Here is a 19,839-nt window from a genome sequence, read left to right on the forward strand (position 1 = left end):
AGGGAAGTCAGTAGCCCGTCAGATGGATACTGTCAGCATCTGCCACTAGGAGGTGGCAGGTGTGAGTGTGTGTGTATGTGTAGAAGTGATTTGGTTTTTCAGTGTGTGTCTCCTTCGTGGTGGATGCACTACTTTACATGTTTCAGAAAAGAGTAAAGCTTCCTGCCTCTTTATTGAAGGAGTCAGAAACACACAGGCTGCCCCGGATGCAGTGGTGGTGTGTGGCAAGGCACTTTTATACCATTCTGCCTTGGCAAGTAGGGAAGGCTGCAGATCTTTAAACCTGCAGATCAGTCCACTAAAACCTGAGTTGATTAACCCATAAATGGCAGTTTTTGACAGGTACTGCAGAATGTTATACTTAAATTTTGGAGCTGTTGTGGTTCTGGTGTGTTGGTGTCATTTAGGAAGGGCTGTATTGTGGCAAAATTCTATGATGCAGGAAGAGTGCAAAATGTGCTTGTAGGGGTAGAACACAGCTCCCTGAGAATTGCAGTTCTGACTTAAATTACGAAAGGAAAAGCAAATTTCTATCCCTCATGGCTGCGAAGATATGCTTGAATGGTCCAGCATAGCCGGCTGAAATCTTGGTACCCAAAGGGATGGCTGAATAGGTTTTCCAGTGTGTAGGCAGTAGGATGACTCGCAAAGCTCCATGTCTCTCCCTGTGACTAGCAAAGCTTGAGCAAAATATACAAAATAAGAGAAGTGATGCAAATAGGCTCAATGTCTGCAGGCTGTAGAGTTCAGCTTATTCTAACAGAGCTTGGACTGCAGATTTTTTTTTAAAAAAAGAAGCATATGAATTTCTTACAAATAGATAATTAATGTTACTATTTTTGATTGGATGATCCAGCTATAGTGAGACAACCCCTGTCCAGGATAACTCTTGTGAGAATCCTTACCAAACTTTCATGTTACGATGGGGTGGAATGAATTCAGGATCCTACTACTACTCCTGTATCCTCCTGCCTCCATTTCTCTCCATTTTCTCTGTTATTTCCCGTGTGTCTGTTTCTAGACTGTATGACCCTTGGGGCAGAGACTTCTCTCATTTTTGCAAAATACTGTGTACGTAAATGGCACTGTGTACACCAGGAGTGGGGAACCTCAGGCCCAGGAACCAAATAAGGCCCTCCAGGCCTCTCTATCTAGCCCTCAGGCTTCTCCTCAGACCACCCCCCTCTGCTTTGTATCCTCCCTGAGAGTTTTGCCTGGCTAGAATGTATCACAGAACAAAGATAAAATTATCATTCATTGCTCCACCCACTTCTGCTTCTGGCCCTGCCCACCACTGGCATGTGACCTCTGAAGGTTGTTTAGAAGGGAATGCAGCCTTAGGCTGGAAAAAGTTCCCTAAACCTGGTACAAACAAACTAAAGAGAACAAAAAGCAAGCCAATGAAGAACACTGCCTACTTTGTCCCATTTCTTTTATCGTTCTGTCTCACTAGTATCTATGCCAGTGCAAAGGCTGAGGTCCAAAGAAGAACTAGAGAACTTAAGAACGCCTGGTGGATAAAGAAAGCTCAAGAAATCCAGCACTTTGCAGATGCTCACAATGCACGGGGCTTTTTTAAAGCCACAAAGGCAATCTATGAACCAACAAATCACGGTACAAATTCCTTACGTTCCATGGATGGTACCAAACTCCTTAAGGATAAAGAGTCTATTGCACTGCACTGGAAAGAGCATTACCATGAACTCCTTAATCGTAACTCTATTGTGGCTGGTGAGGTCTTCTCGCAAATTCCATAACAACAAACTATAGACAAGCTTGCAGTATCCCCTAACTTGGATGAAGTCAGCAAAGCCATCAATCAAATGAAGAACAACAAAGCTAGTGGACCTGTTGGGATTCCTGCTGAAGTCTTTAAAGAAGGTTGGCCTGAACTTACACAACAACTTCATAAGCTCATCGAAAAAATCTGGATGAAGGAGGAGATCCCGGAAGAGTTTAGGGACGCCATAATTATCACCCTTTTTAAGAAGGGTGATAGAGCAGATTGTGGGAACTATCAAGGTATCTCTGTTCTTGCTACCGCAGGTAAAATCCTTGCAAGGATCCTCGCAAATCGCCTCTTACCGATCTCAGAGGATGTCCTCCCAGAATCTCAAAATGGTTTCCACCCTTCCAGGGGGACAGTGGACATGATCTTCACTGCATGACAGCTTCAAGAAAAATGCCAGGAGCAGAATCGACCTACTTCAATATGATTATGTGGTCTCCGCACATTCAGAGAAAGATCTTTAAACTATCCTAAATGTCTTTGCAGAAGCATATGGAAAGCTTGGGCTCTCCCTTAATATTAAAAAAACCAAAGTGTTTCATCAACAAGTGTGAACTAGTCCCTCTGTAGCACCATTGATCCAGCTTAATGGTGTGATGCTGGAGAACGTTGATTACTTCCCCTATCTTGGCAGCCATCTCTCTATAAAAGCTGACATCGATGCTGAAATTCAGCATCGTCTGAGCTCTGCGAGTGCCACATTCTCCTGACTGAAGCGTAGAGTGTTCGAGGATCGGGATATTCGCAAGGAGACCAAAATGCTTATTTACAAAGCCATTGTACTACCGACCTTACTGTATGCCTGTGAAACATGGACCATCTATAAACGCCACTCCCAACTTCTTGAAAGATTCCACCAACACTGCCTCCGGAAAATTCTGCAAATTATTTGGGAAGACGGACTAATGTTATCGTTTTGGAAGAAGCAAAGACTACCAGTGTTGAAACAATGATCCTTCAACATCAACTCTGCTGGACTGGCCATGTTGTTCGAATACCTGATCACTATCTTCCAAAACCGCTACTTTACTCCCAACTTAAAGATGGAAAATGGAATATCGGTGGACAGCAAAAGAGGTTTAAAGATGTTCTTAAAGCGAATCTAAAAAAATGTAACATGAACATCGAGAACTGGGAAGTCTTGGCCCAAGAATGTCCCAAATGGAGGTTGGCTATTATCAAAGCTGCTGTGGACTTTGAAGAGGCACGAATACAGGGCGAACGGGACAAACGAGCCAAGCGGAAGGCACGTCAAACAAATCCTCATTGCGACTATCTTCCATCTGGAAACCTATGTCCTCACTGTGGGAGGCTGTGTGGATCCAGAATTGGCCTCCATGGTCACTTACGGATCCACTGTTAAAGATCTTATCTTGGAAGACAATCTTACTCGGCCATGAGTGATCGCCAATGAAACTACTCCCATAGCCAAGTAAGTGGGTACGGGACTGCAGCCTTACAAACTGGTTGATGTAGCAGAAGCATTGATGTGGACTCTAGTCCATCCTATAATAAATGTGTTCAGTTCTAAAGTATCACAAGACTTTTTGTTGTTTTTACTGCAACAGACAAACACAGCTATCCCTCTGACTTCTGACTCCTTTCTCCCACCCCAAAGGGTCCAGCCCTTCTTCATTATAAGTTCTGTGGGATTTCTTCAGTGCCCCTGAAGATTAGCCCCATTTTGCCACAGGTCCCTGCTTCATTTCTGCCTATTGTCTCAGGCTTTTTTCTCTACCAGATGTTCTGCTCTTCCCTCACGTTCCTCTCTCTCTCTGGTCTCTTCCTCCACCCACCTTACTCTTCAGCTCGCTTATCCCTCCCTCCCCTTCCCCATAAAGAACATTCCATGCCTTCACGCCAGCTCAGCCAATCAGCTTTAGAAGCATCACTGCAAGAACCATACAATACAGGAAGGGACCACAGTGTGGAAGAATGTTGACTCAGTGGTAGAGCTTTGCATGAGGAAGGTTCCAGGTTCAATCCCTGGCATCTCTAGGTATGGCTGGGAGAGACCCCCTGTCTGAAATCCTGGAGGGCCACTGCCAGTCAGTGCAGGCAATATTGAACTAGATGGACTAATGTTTTGACTCATTATAAGGCAGCTTCCTATGTTCCAGAGCTGGATTTCTATGGTGGCACACACACGTCTCCCCCTCCCCATTTTATCCTCTCAACCCTGTGAGGTGTTGCTGTGTGTGTGCTAAATTTAGTTTAAAGCAGCACAACAGCAGGAGGGAGTAACAGTGGATGTTGAAATGCAAGTGTGCCGGCATGTGTGTGAGTTTACCGAAGAAAGCAGGCTTTTACTCTGCATCAGCATCACTGAGACTTGAGACTTAGTAAAATAAGAAAAGCTACTTTATTTATAGAAATACATAGTAGATAGAAAGGCATACCTAGTTCTAACTAACTAAGTTGGAGGTGCAACGTCCAGGCGTGGGAATTGCCCTCATGGCTAGGAGAGAGAGCAGAGACATAGGGTATCTCCTCTCTCCCGGACAGTAAGTCGTAACAGCCTAGTAGCCGGAAGGAAGTCAGTCAGAGCATCACAGGTAAAGGTAAACAAGCCTATCCATCTGGAGGACCCTAACTCTATCTCCCTTCTGGAACATAGACAAAAGAACAAAACAGGAGTTGCTCTTGCCACACTTCCAACATGAGGTAGGTGAGTTTGAGAGGTCACCCAGTGAGCTTCATGGCTGAGTGGTGATTTGAACCCTGGTTTCCCAGTTCATAGTCCAATACTCTAACCACTACACCTCACTGGCTCTAGATTGCCTGGGAACATGCATTCTACCTTAGGATGCCTGTCCCTAGATCTTACTCAAAAAATGTCAGAGTCATATAGTTATAGAGTAATATTGTTTGGCCCCCTGTTTGAAGTCAGGAATTCCATCACCACAGGTATCCTGTGTCCTGTGTCGGGCTTTGTACACCAAAACCAGAACCCTGAACTTAGCCTGGTAGCTAATGGGCAGCCAATGCAATTCTTTCAGCAGTGGGGTAACATGTTGGCGATACCCTGCCCCAGTGAGCAGTTGCACTGCCGCATTTTGCACCAGCTGCAGCTTTCGGACCAACCTCAAGGGTAGCCCCACATAGAGAGCATTACAGTAATCCAACCTGGAGGTTACCAGTGCATGGACAACAGTGGTCAGGCTATCGCAGTCCAGAAACAGCTGCAGCTGTCTTACCAGCCAAAGATAGTAAAAGGAACTCCTAGCCACTGAGATCACCTGGGCCTCTAGCAACAAAGATGGATCCAGGAGCACCCCCAAACTACGAACCTGCTCTTTCAGAGGGAGACCAACCCCATTCAACGCAGGCAACTGACCAATTATCCACCAACCTAAAACACCTCCATCTTGCTAAGATTCAGACTCAGTTTACTGGCCCTCATCCAGCCCACCACCAAGTCCAGGGCTTGCATGGCCTCTCCCGATTCACATGCTACAGAGAAATAGAGCTGGCTATCATCAGCGTACTGCTGACACCTCACCTCAAATCTCCTGATGACCACCCCCAGGGGCTTCATATAGATGTTAAACAGCATCAGGGACAAGATGATACCCTGCAGCACTCCATAGCACAACTGCCAGGGGGCCAAAAGACAATCACCCAATGCTAGAAGCTGAAAATGACCCTAGAGGTAAGAATGGAATCACTGTAAAACAGTGCCTCTGATACCCATCTCACTAAGTCAGTTCAGAAGGATACCAGGGTTAATAGTATTAAAAGCCACCGAGAGAAAGTAAGAATAACAGGGTCGCACTTCCCCATCCTTCTCCTGATAAAGGTCATCCATCAGGACAACCAGGGCCGATTCAGTCCCATAACCAGGACTGAATCCATATTGGAATGGGTCAAGATATCTGTTTCATCCAAGAGTACTTGCAATTGCTGTGCCACAACCCTCTTGATCACCTTCCCTAAGAAGACCAGGCGGTAGCTGTCACACACTAGTGGGTCCAGGCAGGGCCAGTGCCAGAGGGCAACCAGGTTGGGCCCTGGCCAAGGGGCCCTGAGTCCCAAGGGGCCCCTGAAGGGCCACTTGTTAGGGTGGGTGGGTAGCGCTCCCTTCTGCGATCCACAGCAGTGTCAACTCCCACCCTGCTACAGATTGCGGAGAGGGAGCTTCCAGACACCCCACCTACTGCCATACAGGCCCCACCTACCTCTCTCTTGACATAAATGTTGGCTGCGCTGCAGGCGCAAGCCTGCCATCAACTAAGATAGCAGCCAAGGTTTCCCTAAGAGGCTGATTCTCCTTCCGCCATCTTGGTTGATGGCAGGGATGCGTGCACGTAGCACACATGCATACCATCAACCAAGATGGTGGCGGAGGCATCAGTCCCTTAGGGAAGCCTTGGCCCCCAACTTAGTTGATGGCAGGCTTGTGCCCGCAGTGCAACCACCATTTACTTCAAGGGAGAGGTAGGTGGGGCCTGCGTGGCAGTAGGGGGGTATCTGGGAGCTCCCTCTCTGCGATCCACAGCAGGGGCAGGAGCCGACACTGCCGTGGATCATGGAAGGTAGGTAGGTGTGTCGTGCCTGCAGGTGCCGGGGCCCAGGGCAGGCTGGTGCCGAATGGCCTTGGCATGCCTGGTGCCAGCCCTGGGTCTGGGGTGGGCTTTTTCAGGAGTGGTCGGATCACCACCTCTTTCAGGGTGGCTGGAACCACTCCCTCCCCCAATGATGCATTGACCACACTCTGGATCCACTCAGTCAACCCCCCTTAGCAAGCTGCAATAAGCCAAGAAGGGCAAAGGTTGAGAGGACACGTCGCTGGCTGCATCGTTGCAAGCATCTAGTCCACGTCATCAGGCCGCATCAACTGAAACCGATCCCAAGAAGTTGCAGCAGAAGTTGCACTGGACACTTCACTGGGGACTACACTAGATATGGATGGGGCATCAATATTGCTATGGAGGGGGGCAACTTTACCCTCAAAGTGCCTTGCAAACAATTCACAGTGGACCTCCGTTTCCTGGAGCTGATGTCAACAGATCTCTGACAATATGGAAAAGCTCCATTGGACAGCTACTTGAGGATACAATGCTGGCAGAGAAATGGGCCTTCTTTGCCGCCCTCATCACCACACAGTAGGCACAGTTATGATGTTTTACTTGTGCCCGATCAGCCTCACAGCACGTCTTTCACCACTAGGCATTGTCCAGCCTGTTTCATTGCCCTTAGATTACTGGTGTACCAAGATCCTAGATGCAAACCAGGCTCCACAATGCCAGACAGGGTGCTTGGGGGCAACCATGTCCAGAGCCCAACACACCTCGTTGTTCCACAGCGTGACAAGGACTTCAACAGGATCACCTGCTCTATCCACTGGGAACTCCCCCAGGGCATTCAGGAATCCAGTGGATTCCATTAGTCTTTGGGACCGGGCCATCTTAATTTGTCCATCCCTGCAGGGGGGATCAGAGCCGTAAGTCTAAACTTCACCAGGAAGTGATCTGACCATGACAATGGGGTGACATCTACTACCCTGTCACCAGACCACCCCTTCCTCCATCTGGAGCAAAAACTAAGTCAAAGGTGTGCCCTGCCCTATGTGTCAGGCTGGTGACAACTTGAGACAGCCCCATGGTCGTCATGGAGGCCATGAAGTCCCAAGCCAGAACACTAGAGGCAGCCTCAGCAAAAATGGAAATGGACTGCCTTCGAGTTGATTCCAACTTATGGCGACCCTATGAATAGGGTTTTCATGGTAAGCAGTATTCAGAGGTGGTTTACCATTGCCTTCCTCTGAGCCTGAGGCAGTGACTGGCCCAAGGTCACCCAGTGAGCTTCATGGCTGTGCGGGGATTTGAACCCTGGTCTCCCAGGTTGTAGTCCAACACCTTAACCACTACACCACACTGGCTCTCAGCATGGACATTGAAATCACCCAGGACTATCATTCTGGGCTTCTCCAATACCACAACCAAGATGGCTTCCACCAGCTCAGTCAGAGAAGCTGCTGGGCAGCAGGGTGGATGGTAAACCAGCAGCAACCCAAGTTTACTATCTCCTTGGTCCGACACCAGGTGCAGGCCCTCACAGCCAGCTCCAAGACAGAGTAGTTTCCGGTGATAGAGATGGAAGTTCTGTAGACCACAGCACCCCTCCTCCCCCCCACATCCCTGCAGCCTGTACTGGTGTTGTGTCAAGTATCCACCTGGGTCAGATCAACCCCTCCCAGCTCACCCACCCAGGTCTCGGTAATGCACACCAAATCAGCACCCACATCCATAATCAAATCATGGATGGAACCCGCCCATAGAAGAAGTGCGAGCGAGGAACAAGGCATAGATAGCCTTGCCTTCAACTTCTGTGGTAATTCACCACCTCCCCATGGCTATACCTACCCATGATCACTGAAATTTAGGTGTCATCACCCATGTTCCTTCTTATTAAGCCTCTTCCTAAACACCTGATATGGATCCAACAAGAGCCCACCAACAAAACCTACCTGAACCAATTATCCCTGTAGGCCCCTGAGAGAATTAGGAACAGTCAGACCCACTCAATAGCTTTCACACAGGGCACATCTACTCCCCCCTCCGTCTCACACCCAGAGAGGGCCAGCCTTCTGCCAGTTATAGACTCTTACTCTGAAGGCATCTGGCAACTTTCTCCTATCATTCAGTTCACTGCACAGGCTCTCACCCTGCACAGGAACTACTCAATCGCCTTATGCCCTCCCCACTACCAATCTCCTCTAGATTGGTAAAAAAAATATAGAAGGGAGTAGTGCCCTCACCCTCGGGACTCCTAAGAGAATCCCCAAGGGGCAAATCCCTTTGGTGTTGCCCTTTGGTGGTGATCCAGAGCAACCAGGCTTTTATGCCCCCTGACCCAGCCAGGAACTGATGCAAGAGGCTGCAAGATTGACTGCAGTCTCTGTGGATCAGGGCCAGGCAGGGGGTCCCAGTCCTTGCAGAACTTACCAGGAACCTCTGCTGTCTTGAGAGACAGCAACCCAGAGGAGTGAGCAAGCAAGCACCCAGATGTTCAAGTACTCACTCCCAGGGCAGGTCTTCTCCAGTCCCTCAGTGCTTCACTGTTCAGTGTCCCAATGGAAATTATTTGCCAAATACAGCTACAGAGAAGACATTCACTAGTCATAATTATGAAACTGAATATAAGGTAACTGCATGGTTCAAAACATTTTCCAGGAATCTTCTTAAAAGTAACCATGGAGCAAGACATTCCAGCTGACTGAAGGAAGAGAGCCAAGCTGCACATAGGCAGGGGTGTAGTCATTTGGGCTCCCAGGGGATCTTAGACCCCTTACTTTTTTGAGAGCAGGGTCCCAGCAGGGTCTTTATGTCTCCAGCATCTTAGGAGCCAATCAGCATGAAAGGAGAATGTGCTAGCCACTGAGAAGAGTTTTCTAACATGCTGCCTTGTCCTTTCCTGCTGATTGGAGCTGATCAGAGTGAAAGGAGGCGAGTCAGAGCTAAAATTCTCTCATTTCATGCTTATTGGCTCCTAGGGATGTTTGCTGTTGTTGGAGAAGGCATTAAGAAGGATCTCAACCCAGCTGAAAAAAGGGGGGGAGGGGGTGTAATTGTGAATAACACAAAGGGACCCTGTACTTCTGAATTTGCCACTACATTACTGCACATCAGAAGCAAGGAGGTGAGAGCTGGCTGTGGTGAATAAGAGGAAATCTAGGTGGCAGGTTTTGAAGTGGCTTCATTCTGTTCTGTTCCCCTGCAGTCCACATGCTCCAGTGAATTCATCTTGCATTTGACTACCCAGCTATTCCAGTTCACCCACACCCCTGGCAGCATCGGGTCTAGCCAGCAGGAGAGGCATTTCAACCCCTCAACAAAATGTGCTTGCCTTCCCTAGGTGTACACATTGTTCACATCCAGTTTAATACGGAAGTACCAAGCCAAGAGTCTGGGAAGTTCTTCTCTAAATATGCCCTAAGTCAGGGGTGGGGAACCTCAGGCCAAGGGACCAAATGCGGCCCTCCAGTCCTTTCTGTCTGGCCCTTGGGACTCTCCCTAGTCCACACCCACTTCACTGGCCACGTCCCTCACCGGCCCTGCTCCACAACCTCCTCAAGTGCTTTTGCCTGGGTGGAATGTGCCTTGAACAGTCATAATGCCTCTTGCTTGCCCAGATGATGATGGAGAGGTATGTGGGTGAGTGTTTTGAAACTTCCGACTTTTGCACGGGCAGAATGTACTCTACTGTACAAATGTAAGAATCACATCCATTGTTCCGCCCACTTGTGCCTCTGGCCCCACCCACCCCAGCATGCAACCCTCAGGCTGAAAAAAACATTCCCCACCTGTGCAGTAAGGGGTTAAGAAACGGCCAGAGGCAAGGGGGGGCAGGTAGGAAGGAGAATGGAGCTGCTGTACCTTTAATAGTTGTGGAGAACAGGGAATTTCTGCAGGTGTAGCTTATCATGGAGATCCCCTCGTCTACACAAAGATCCAGGAGCCCCATCGTCTTTTTCCATCTGGCCACCTTATAAGAACATAAGAAGAGCTCTGCTAGATCAGGCCAATAGTCCACCTAGGCTCACCTCCTGTTCTCACAGTGGCCAACCAGATGCCTATGGGAAGCCCACAAGAAGGACCTGTGCACAAGGGCACTACTTCTGCTTGCTGTTCCCATCAACTGGTATTCAGAGGCATGCAGCCTCTGACAGTGGAGGCAGAACATAGCCATCATGGCTAGTAGCCATTGATAGCCTTCTCCTCCATTCATTTGTCTAATCCTCTTTTCAAGCCATCCAAGTTGGTGCCATCCCTGCCTCTTGTGGGAGGGAATTCCATAGTTCGACTATGTGCTGTGTGAAGAAGTCCTTTCTTTTGTCAGTCTTGGATCTTACTACATCCAGTTTCATTGGATATCTAAGAGTTCTGGTGTTGAGAGGAAGAAAAAAATTCTGTTCACTTTCTCCATGCCATGCATAATTTTATGCACTTCTATCATGTCACCTCTTACTTGCCTCTTCTCTAAACTAAAAATGCCCCAATGCTGCAACCTTTCCTCATAGGGGAGTTGCTCCATCCCCTTGATCATTCTGGTCGCCCATTTCTGAACTTTTTCCAACTCTAAAATATATTTTTTGAGGTGAGGGGACCAGAACTGTACGCAATATTCCAAATGGGGTTGCACATAGATTTGTATAACTACATTATGATATCAGAAGTTTTATCTTCAATACCTTTCTTAATGATCCCTAGCATGATTCCCTAGGAATTTGTCTTTTTCACAGCCGCTGCACACTGGGTTGACATCTTCATTGAGCTATCCCCTACATCCCCAAGGTCTCATTCCTAGTCAGTTACTGCCAGTTCAGACCCCATAAGCATATATGTGAAATTAAGATTCCTCCCCCCAATATGCATCACTTTACATTTGTTTACATTTAATTTCATTACCTAAATATCAGAGGCACTCATTCCTCCAGGCATATAGATTGCCCCGATTACACATATTACAGGAAGTCCTAGATCCTGGTGCCAACTTCTAAAATAGTTCAAATTAAGCTATGGGGCTGATTCTAGATATGGTAGTAGTATGATCATATAAACTGTGTAATGTTATACTCCCAATGCAGTTCAGGTGTGACAAATGAGGTGTAGTAACTAAGTGGATATTTCTAATGTTCATTCCAGTATATCCCTTAAAACGGAAGAGGATTAGGACAGACAAAGGCTGCAGTTCTGTCCAGATTTAATCTGTGAGTAACAGTGCAATCTATACATGTCTATTCAGAGAACTAAGTCCCACTGAATGTAACAGGACTTTCTCTCAGGTAAGTGGGCACGGTATAGGATTGCACTGCAAGTCCCATGGAGATCCATGGGACTTAATTTTGAGTAGACATGAATAGGATTGTGCTGCAAAACACTGAAATAAGAATAGTATACTGAGTACTGTAGTAGTCCAAATAGTGTTGACCTCCTGATTTGCACAGGTCACCTGCTAGCCTTTTCCAAGAACTATGTCCTTGGTTGATAAGATCTAGGACAGCCTTTCCCAACTAGTGGGCCACCAGGTGTTGTTGGACCACAACTCCCATCAGCCTCAGCCAGCATTGCCAATGGTCAGGAAAGATGGGAATTGTGGTCCAACAACATCTGGTGGCCCACTAGTTGGGAAACACTGATCTAGGTTTCCTGTTAAACAATATGAATCCCTTCTGTGAACTTCCAATTCACTCAGTTATGCACAATTTCTGAAGCCTTGTCAAGAAATTCAGGTCATCCTAGCCTGATGTAGTGTATATATCCATGAGTAGCATTTTGGATCCTTCTCTAGGATGCACACCTTAACATGGTGAGGAGGTTTCAGAGTCGAAGAAGCTGAGGGCAATGCTGTCAGGAGTCTAGTCCAAGAGGCTACACTCCTAGCAGGGGCACCCAAGGCGGAATGGTCAAAGCTGAGACACCAGACTAAGATGCATCCAGACTCAGAGGAAGGCAATGGTAAACCACTTCTGAATACCTCTTACCATGAAAGCCCTATGAACAGACTATCCAAAATGCAACACGCCATAGTGCTGGAAGATGAGACCCCCAGGTCAGAAGGCACTCAGTGAGCTACTAGGGAAGAACAATAGACAAGTACGATAAGCGCTGTGACTAATGACGCCACTAGGTCAAAGGCAAAAGGAAGCCCAGAGGCTGATAAGCACAGATGCGAAAGGAGAGTCTGGAGCTGTACAATGTACACAATAGGAACATGGAATATAAGAAGCATGAACCAGGGAAAGTTAGAAATTGTCAAGAAAGAAATGGAACGTATCAACATTACAATACTTGAATTAAAATTGGCGAGAATGGGACATTTTGAGTCAGGCAACTACAAAATATTTTATGCAGGAAATGAGAAATTAAGAAGAACTGAGGTTGCTTTAATAGTGAGAAATGATGTAGCTAAAGCAATTAGGTCTGAATGAGTGATATCAGTGAGATTAAATGGGAAACCTATTAATATAACCATCATCCAAGTCTACACTCCAACAGCAAACAGAAGAGGAATTGGAGAGATTTTATGCAGACGTACAGCAAGAAAATTGATCACACAACAAAACAAGATGTTCTGATAATCACAGGGGACTGGAACACGAAAGTAGGACACACAGAAGAACTAGAAATTGTGGGGAAATGGGGCTTAGAAGATAAAAATGAAGCAGGAGAAAGACTTATTGAATTCTGTGAAGCAAATAATTTGTTTCTTGCAAACACATTTTTTGAGCAACCGAAAGGACGACTGTACATGTGGACACCACCAAATAGTCAATATAGGAATCAAATTGGTTATATAATTTGCGGCAGAAGATGGAGAAGTTCCATACTTTTTTTTTTTTTTTTACAATAATTTTTATTCAAATTTTCATAAAACATACAAAACAAAATCATAAAACATTCAAAGACAAAAAACAAAACAAAACAAAAATGATTAAACAAAAAAATAAAATGTTGACTTCCCATTTGTCGCAGATCAAATCAGTTATAGGTCTACAATATATAACAATCCTGTCTCTTAAATTATATTATAAAATCACTTTCCTCCAGTAGTTATCTTAATTAATCATCAAATCTCATAAACATTACTTTATTCTTTCCACAAAAAGTCAAAGAGAGGTTTCAATTCTTTAAGAAATATATCTATCAATTTTTCTCCAAATAAACATGTCAATTAATCCATCTCGTTAATAATAATAATAATCTTATTGTCATAACCATAGTCCAAATAAACATATCGATTAATCCATCTCATCAAAATCTGTTAGGTCCAATAATTTCAATAGCCATTATTCCATTATCCCTATTAATTCCATCTTCCATCTTCAATAGTCCTGTTAACTGTCCGGAGGAGCCTGTGACTCCCACCTTTCGCAAATGCAGAGCCTGGTGACCTTTGAGGATGTGGCTGTGTATTTCACGAAGGAGCAGTGGGCTCTGCTGGACCCCAACCAACGAGCTTTGTACAAGGAAGTCATGATAGAGAATTTTGGGAATGTGGCCTCATTGGGATATCCAGCTCCTAAGCCTGGCCTCGTCTGCCGTCTGGAACAAGGAGAGGAGCCCTGTGTGCCAGATTCTCAGGACTTCGATGAAAGGAAGATCTTTGACACCAGCTCAGAACTCAAGGCGCTGCCTTTGTGGTTCCCCTGCAGTCTCTCATCCAGGCACTGCACAAGCCCAAACCTGCATAGTTTCAGCAAGGTGGCTGCATAATGTCCTGTTTTTGTATTTTTATTATGATATATTGTATTTTATCTTGTTTGTTCACCGCCCTGAGAGCTATTTTGCTAAGGGCGGTATATAAATTGAAATAATAAATAATAAAATAAGTCCAGTAATTTCAGTGTCCAATCTTCCATTATCAGTATTCCATAATAATCTTGCTGTCATAGCCATAGTCATATAATAGGAGTCTGATGGGAATTTCCTCTATCCCAAATATTTTCTTGCCATCAATTCTGAATAAGTTGCTGAAATATTGTTGTAAAGTCATATCTCTGTTCTTCTTTTTTACAAAATGCACTGGCTCATCTCTTGAGAGTTTTTCCATTGTCACATGGCTGCTGTTAATTCCATAGATTTTCTCTATATCAAGCTCCATCACGTCATTCCAGTCCAGAAGATTATCCAAGCCATTGATAACTTTATCTCTAATATCTTCATTAATTTCTTCAGAGATAACGTTCAATTCCAAACAGTAGATTTTATTTCTAATATCCATAAACTCCAGATCTTTTTCCAATTCCACATTTGTTCCAATCTCCAGGGCTTGTATCTTCCCTTTATTTTTTCTTTTCTCATCTCTGATCTCATTCTCCTCTCTCACAGGATCCCCTATTTCTTTAAGCTCCTGCGTCATTTTGCTCAGTTCAATTTTCAGCTTCTTACTGCCCTGTCGCAGGGTTTGTTTCGTTATCTCAATCTCATCCATTATTTTCTGAAACATAATTACTTCCAGATTCTCAGCCACTTTCTTGATTGCCATTTTTTAAAACCACGAAAACAAAGCAAAACAAAAATAAAGAAGAACCACTTCTTATTTCAGCAACAATTGGGTTAATATTCCAGGCTTGATGACATCACAGTATAAACAGAGCAGCCTGCCTTATCTCTCTATGTTCAAGAATACAAAACAAATTTAGTTCCCAGCATCAAAACAGTTAGCAGCGTCGTGAAGAAGCAGATTCGTCAAAATAAAATAGACCAAAAAGAGAATAGTCCCAGACAATATAATGTTCCTCGGAATAGAAATCCCTCTTCTGTGTATATCTTTAGAATGCACTTCCAGGACAGCTTTTTGCAATAGAAACAGAGATAAGCTGTTAATTTCGTGAATAACAGAGAAGAGTTATAGCTCACCCAGAAGCTCTTTAAAGCTGATTAAATTGACAAATCTCTTTTTGCTGCAACAATTTAAACCATGTAAAAAAAATAATAGAAAGAAGGGTGCTTGCCTGTTAGTCTGTTTTCTCTTTGAAGAAAAGATAAACATATCGCATTAAACAGATAGAGCTTGTTCGGAAGTCCGTCCGGCATTGCTGGCTGGACCTTTTCTCATAAATTAATGAAATCCAGTCCTCCCAACAAAAACAGGCTTTTGAGGTTGATCTCTACATTTCTCCCTGCCCGGGAGAAATTTCATCAGTCAAAAAAAAAAAATGTTCTGACTGATTTATATCTGAATAAGCTTCTTTTGAGGCGGGAGCCCGTCTCAAAAGCAGGCACAAGCGAAGTCACCCTTCCCGGAAGTCAGAAGTTCCATACTTTTTGTGAAAACAAGGCCAGAAGCAGACTGCGGTACAGATCATGAACTGGTAATATCAAAAAACAGTAAAGCTAACGAAGAACAACAAAGCAATCAAAATGCCAAAATAAAATTTAAATAACATCCCAGAAGAATATAAAGATCAAATAAGGAACAGATTTGAGGCTTTAAATTTAGTTGATAGAGAACCAGAAGAACTATGAATTGAAGTGAGAGACATTATCAGGGAAGAATGCAAAAAGACAATACCTCTAGTTAAAAAAAGAGAAAGAGCTCAATGGATGACTGATGAAACTCTTAAAATAGTTACAGAAAGAACGAAAGCAAAAGGAGATACAAACATGGTCAGAACCCTAAATGCAATAATAAGCAACTAGTACATAGGGACAAAGAGAACTATTACAATAGTTATTGTATAGACATAGAAGAGGACAACAAAAGAGGTAGAACAAGAGCCCTATTCCAAAAGATTAGAGAAATTAAAGGGAAATTCAAACCAAGAGATGCTGAATAATCATCAGAGGAACACACAGAAATCTTAGAATGTGAGGTGGAAGCTGCTCTTAAAATACTTGGAAAAAACAAATCACCAGGAACAGATGGCATACCAAAAGAGTTGCTACAAGTTACTGAGACTGAATCTGTCCACATTTTGACAAAAGTTGACAAAAAATGGGAAAAAAACAATGGCCCACAGACTGGAAGTGTTCAGTATATATCCCAATTCCAAAGAAAGGGGATCCCAGGGAATGCAGTAATTATCAAACTATTGTCTTAAGATCCCATGCAAGTAAGGCAATGCTCAAGATTCTACAACAAATGCTCTTACCATATATGGAACAAGAAATGCCAGATGTCCAAGCTGGATTTAGCAAGGGAAAAGGTACCAGAGATCACATTGCAAACAAAAGTTGGGTAATGGAACGGACCAAGGAATTTCAGAGGAAAATCACCCTGTGGTTTATAGATTACAGCAAAGCCTTTGATTGTGTAGATCACACAAAACTATGGAATGCTTTAAAAGAAATGGGGGTGCCATGGCATCTGATTGTTCTGATGCGCAACCTATACTCTGGACCAGTGGTTCCCAACCGTTATCAGCACGGGACCCCATTTATAAGCTGAAAAAAATTGTGATCCCCCTCCCCCCAGGGAGGCAGGCTGGCTGCCAGGAAGGAAGGGGGAAAGCAGCCTTTCTTTGCAGGCTTGCTTCTTTTTGCTTCACAAAAAGCCCTCTCCTCTCATTCTAAGCAAGGGCGTTGCCAGTAGCGGCAGTGCAAGGAGATAGGAATCAGTGATAGTAATCCCCTCTTCTTCCTGGTTGTTCCACCCTCAGCCTCCTTTGGCATCTGCCATGTATTTTATAGGCAGATGCCTGCCCTTAGTGCGCCTGAAAGACACTCTGGCACTTCAGCAAAAGGCCTCCCCTCTCGTTTGGAGCAAGGAGGAGGTGTCATCTGCAGCGGCAGTGGAAAGCAGACAGTGTAGAGGGAGTGAAGACTTTTTTTAAAAAAATAATAAATAATTCATTTCTTTACTGTTCATGGCCCCCTCTGGATTACTTCATGGCCCCCTCTGGATTACTTCATGGCCCCCCTGGGGGTCCTGGCCCCCAGGCTGGGAACTACTGCTCTGGACAAGAGGCTACTGTAAGGACAGAATATGGAGAAACAGATTGGGTGTGAGGCAGTGATGTATTTTATCACCCTAATTATTTAATCTATACACAGAACATATCATATGGAAAGTGGGATTGGACCAAGATGAAGGTGTGATAATTGGAGGGAGAAATATCGATAATTTAAGATATGCAAACGATACCATACTACTAGCAGAAACCAGTAATGATTTGAAACAAATGCTGTTGAAAGTTAAAGAGGAAAGCACAAAAGCAGGACTACAGCTGAATGTCAAAAAGACTAAAGTAACGACAACAGATTTATGCAACTTTAAAATTGACAATGAGGACATTGAAGTTATCAAGGATTATCAATACCTCAGCACAGTCATTAACCAAAATGGAGACAATAGTCAAGAAATCAGAAGAAGGCTAAGACGGGGGAGGGTAGCTATGAGAGAACTAGAAAATGTCCTCAAATGCAAAGATGTATCACTGAACACCAAAGTCAGGATTATTCAGACCATGGTATTCCCGATCTCTATGTATGGATGTGAAAGTTGGACAGTGAAAAAAGCGGATAAAAGAAAAATCATCTCATTTGCAATGTGGTGTTGCAGGAAAGCTTTGCAGATACCATGGACTGCGAAAAAGACAAATAATTGGGTGTTAGATCAAACTAAATCAGAACTATCATTAGAAGCTAAAATGATGAAACTGAGGTTGTCGTACTTTGGACACATAATGAGAAAACATGGTCCACTAGAAAATATGATAATGCTGAGGAAAATAGGAGTAGAAAAAGAGGAAGACCAAACAAGAGATGGATTGATTCCATAAAGGAAGCCACAGATCTGAACTGAGTGGTTTATAACAGATGCTATTGGAGGTCGCTGATTCATAGGGTCACCATAAGTTGACTTGAAGGCACATAACAACAAAACATTTTTGGATATGATGAAGATGATGGAATTTATTTTCAGATGCTGGTAGAGAATCATGCACAGCACAAACGCAAACTTTTGCATCCTCTTCTAACTTCTACTTGCATTGTTGGGCTTCATGAGAAGGTGTCTGCTATGGCCAACCTTTTTCCAGGAGAACTCTTTGAATCTCATAATCCTTTTTAGAGATGTTGGCATTGTGATGGTGTTTGATCCAAATCTTTTCTTTTTATCAAGGTCACCAAGGGTTTGTGTTCTGTAAGGACCATGTTGTGCATTCATGATAATCTGTCATCATGATGGTATTGGGGTGGTTATATGCAATCCTGCTTTCACTAGATTTGCACCTGCAAAAGTTTTGGGTTCTACGTACTGCTTTTCATCCAATCTGTGCATGTTCTGTAGCTTCCTGCTGAAATCCTGTAACTTTTCATATCACAAATCTGGATTTTCTTTTATCCTGCTTTTATGGCAACATAGTGCAAGAGTATCCCTCCAGATATTAATAATGCAGCAACACTGGTGAAGCATCACAGAACTTATAAAGTAAAATGATGTGTGGATGATTCAGTATAAATCCACTTGTAATGCACTATTATTGCATCAATGACATGTTGTAGATACACCTGCAAAAAACACCAGTCCAGAGGACCCCTGGAAGAAAGATTAAGCAGGTATCTGAAAAAGATTTCAAATGCCCCAAATGCTAGGAAGGCACTCTTGTTTTTTCAAAAAAAAATTGTGCATAGCAATTTTCTGATTTGGTAAAAGTTGTGCAGCAGAATGCAACTGGCATCTATTCTAAACCGTGCAGTTGTGGCACTATTCCACCTGCTCCATAGCTGCTTGCATCAACACTGACCATTAAGCGCTTGTTTATAAAGGAAGCCTCATAATCCAGTCCCCAAAACCAAGATGTAGTGGATTTCAGTAGTAGATTTTCATAGTGCCTCTGTCTCTGGTAGTTGTGCTGTGGGGGTCTGCAGGATACCATTATCCCCAATGCTATTTAATATCTATATGAAGATGCTGGTAGTGGTCATTCAGAGTTTCGGGGCAAGATGTCATCAGTATGCCAATGACACTCAGCTCTTTTTCTCCATAACATCCAAATCAGGAAAGGCTGTGAGGACCCCCGGATTGGTGCAGTGGTGGGATGGATGCAGTGGTGGGATGGATGAAGGAAAATAAGCTGAGCTTGAATCCTGGCAAGACAAAGGCACTGTGGGTAAGTGGTTCCCATGGCCAAGACATTGGTCAGTTGCCTTCCCTGGACAGGGTTGCACTCTCCCTGAAGGAGCAGGTACATACTCTGGGTTTCAGCTCTGTCACTGGATGCCCAGGTAGTCTCAGTGACTAGAAGTGCTTTTTATCAACTGTGCCTGGTAAAACAACTACGACTGTTCCTGGACTGGGAGATCCTGACCACAGTAGTTCAGGCATTGGTGCAGAATGCTGCTACCAGATTGCTAACAGGAGTGAGACCCTGTCAGCATATAACACCTCTGCTCAGTGATCTGCACTGGTGTGGATTTGTCACTGGGCCAAGGACAAGGTGTCATTGTTAATAGCTTGGGACCAGTTTACTTCCGGGACCGTCTTACCCCATATGTGCCCACTCAAGTACTTCCATCTGCGGAACTGGCACTGTTACATAATATTCATTCCACACTTGTTATTTTAGTGTGGCAGCACCTACTCTTTGGAACTCCTTGCCT

At 44.5% G+C, this 19,839-nt stretch overlaps 2 protein-coding genes across 2 annotated transcripts in view; one reads left to right on the top strand and one right to left on the bottom strand.

Annotated features, from left to right (window-relative positions):
* KCND1 (potassium voltage-gated channel subfamily D member 1) overlaps positions 1 to 19,839 on the bottom strand; it is a 112,575-nt gene that overhangs the window by 79,630 nt on the left and 13,106 nt on the right. The gene's annotated exons all lie outside the window — the stretch shown is intronic.
* Positions 13,637 to 14,061, top strand: LOC133379285 (zinc finger protein 707-like). Its single transcript, XM_061614264.1, has one exon. The coding sequence runs from the start codon at positions 13,669 to 13,671 to the stop codon at positions 14,005 to 14,007; it is 339 nt and encodes a 112-aa protein (XP_061470248.1). The 5' UTR covers positions 13,637 to 13,668; the 3' UTR covers positions 14,008 to 14,061.

Source organism: Rhineura floridana, chromosome 3 (genome assembly GCF_030035675.1).
Source record: "Rhineura floridana isolate rRhiFlo1 chromosome 3, rRhiFlo1.hap2, whole genome shotgun sequence".
Classification (NCBI taxonomy): domain Eukaryota; kingdom Metazoa; phylum Chordata; class Lepidosauria; order Squamata; family Rhineuridae; genus Rhineura; species Rhineura floridana.

Coding starts and splice junctions, on each gene's coding strand:
- LOC133379285 (XM_061614264.1), top strand. CDS start 13,669: ATGCAGAGCCTGGTGACCTTTGAGGATGTGGCTGTGTATTTCACGAAG.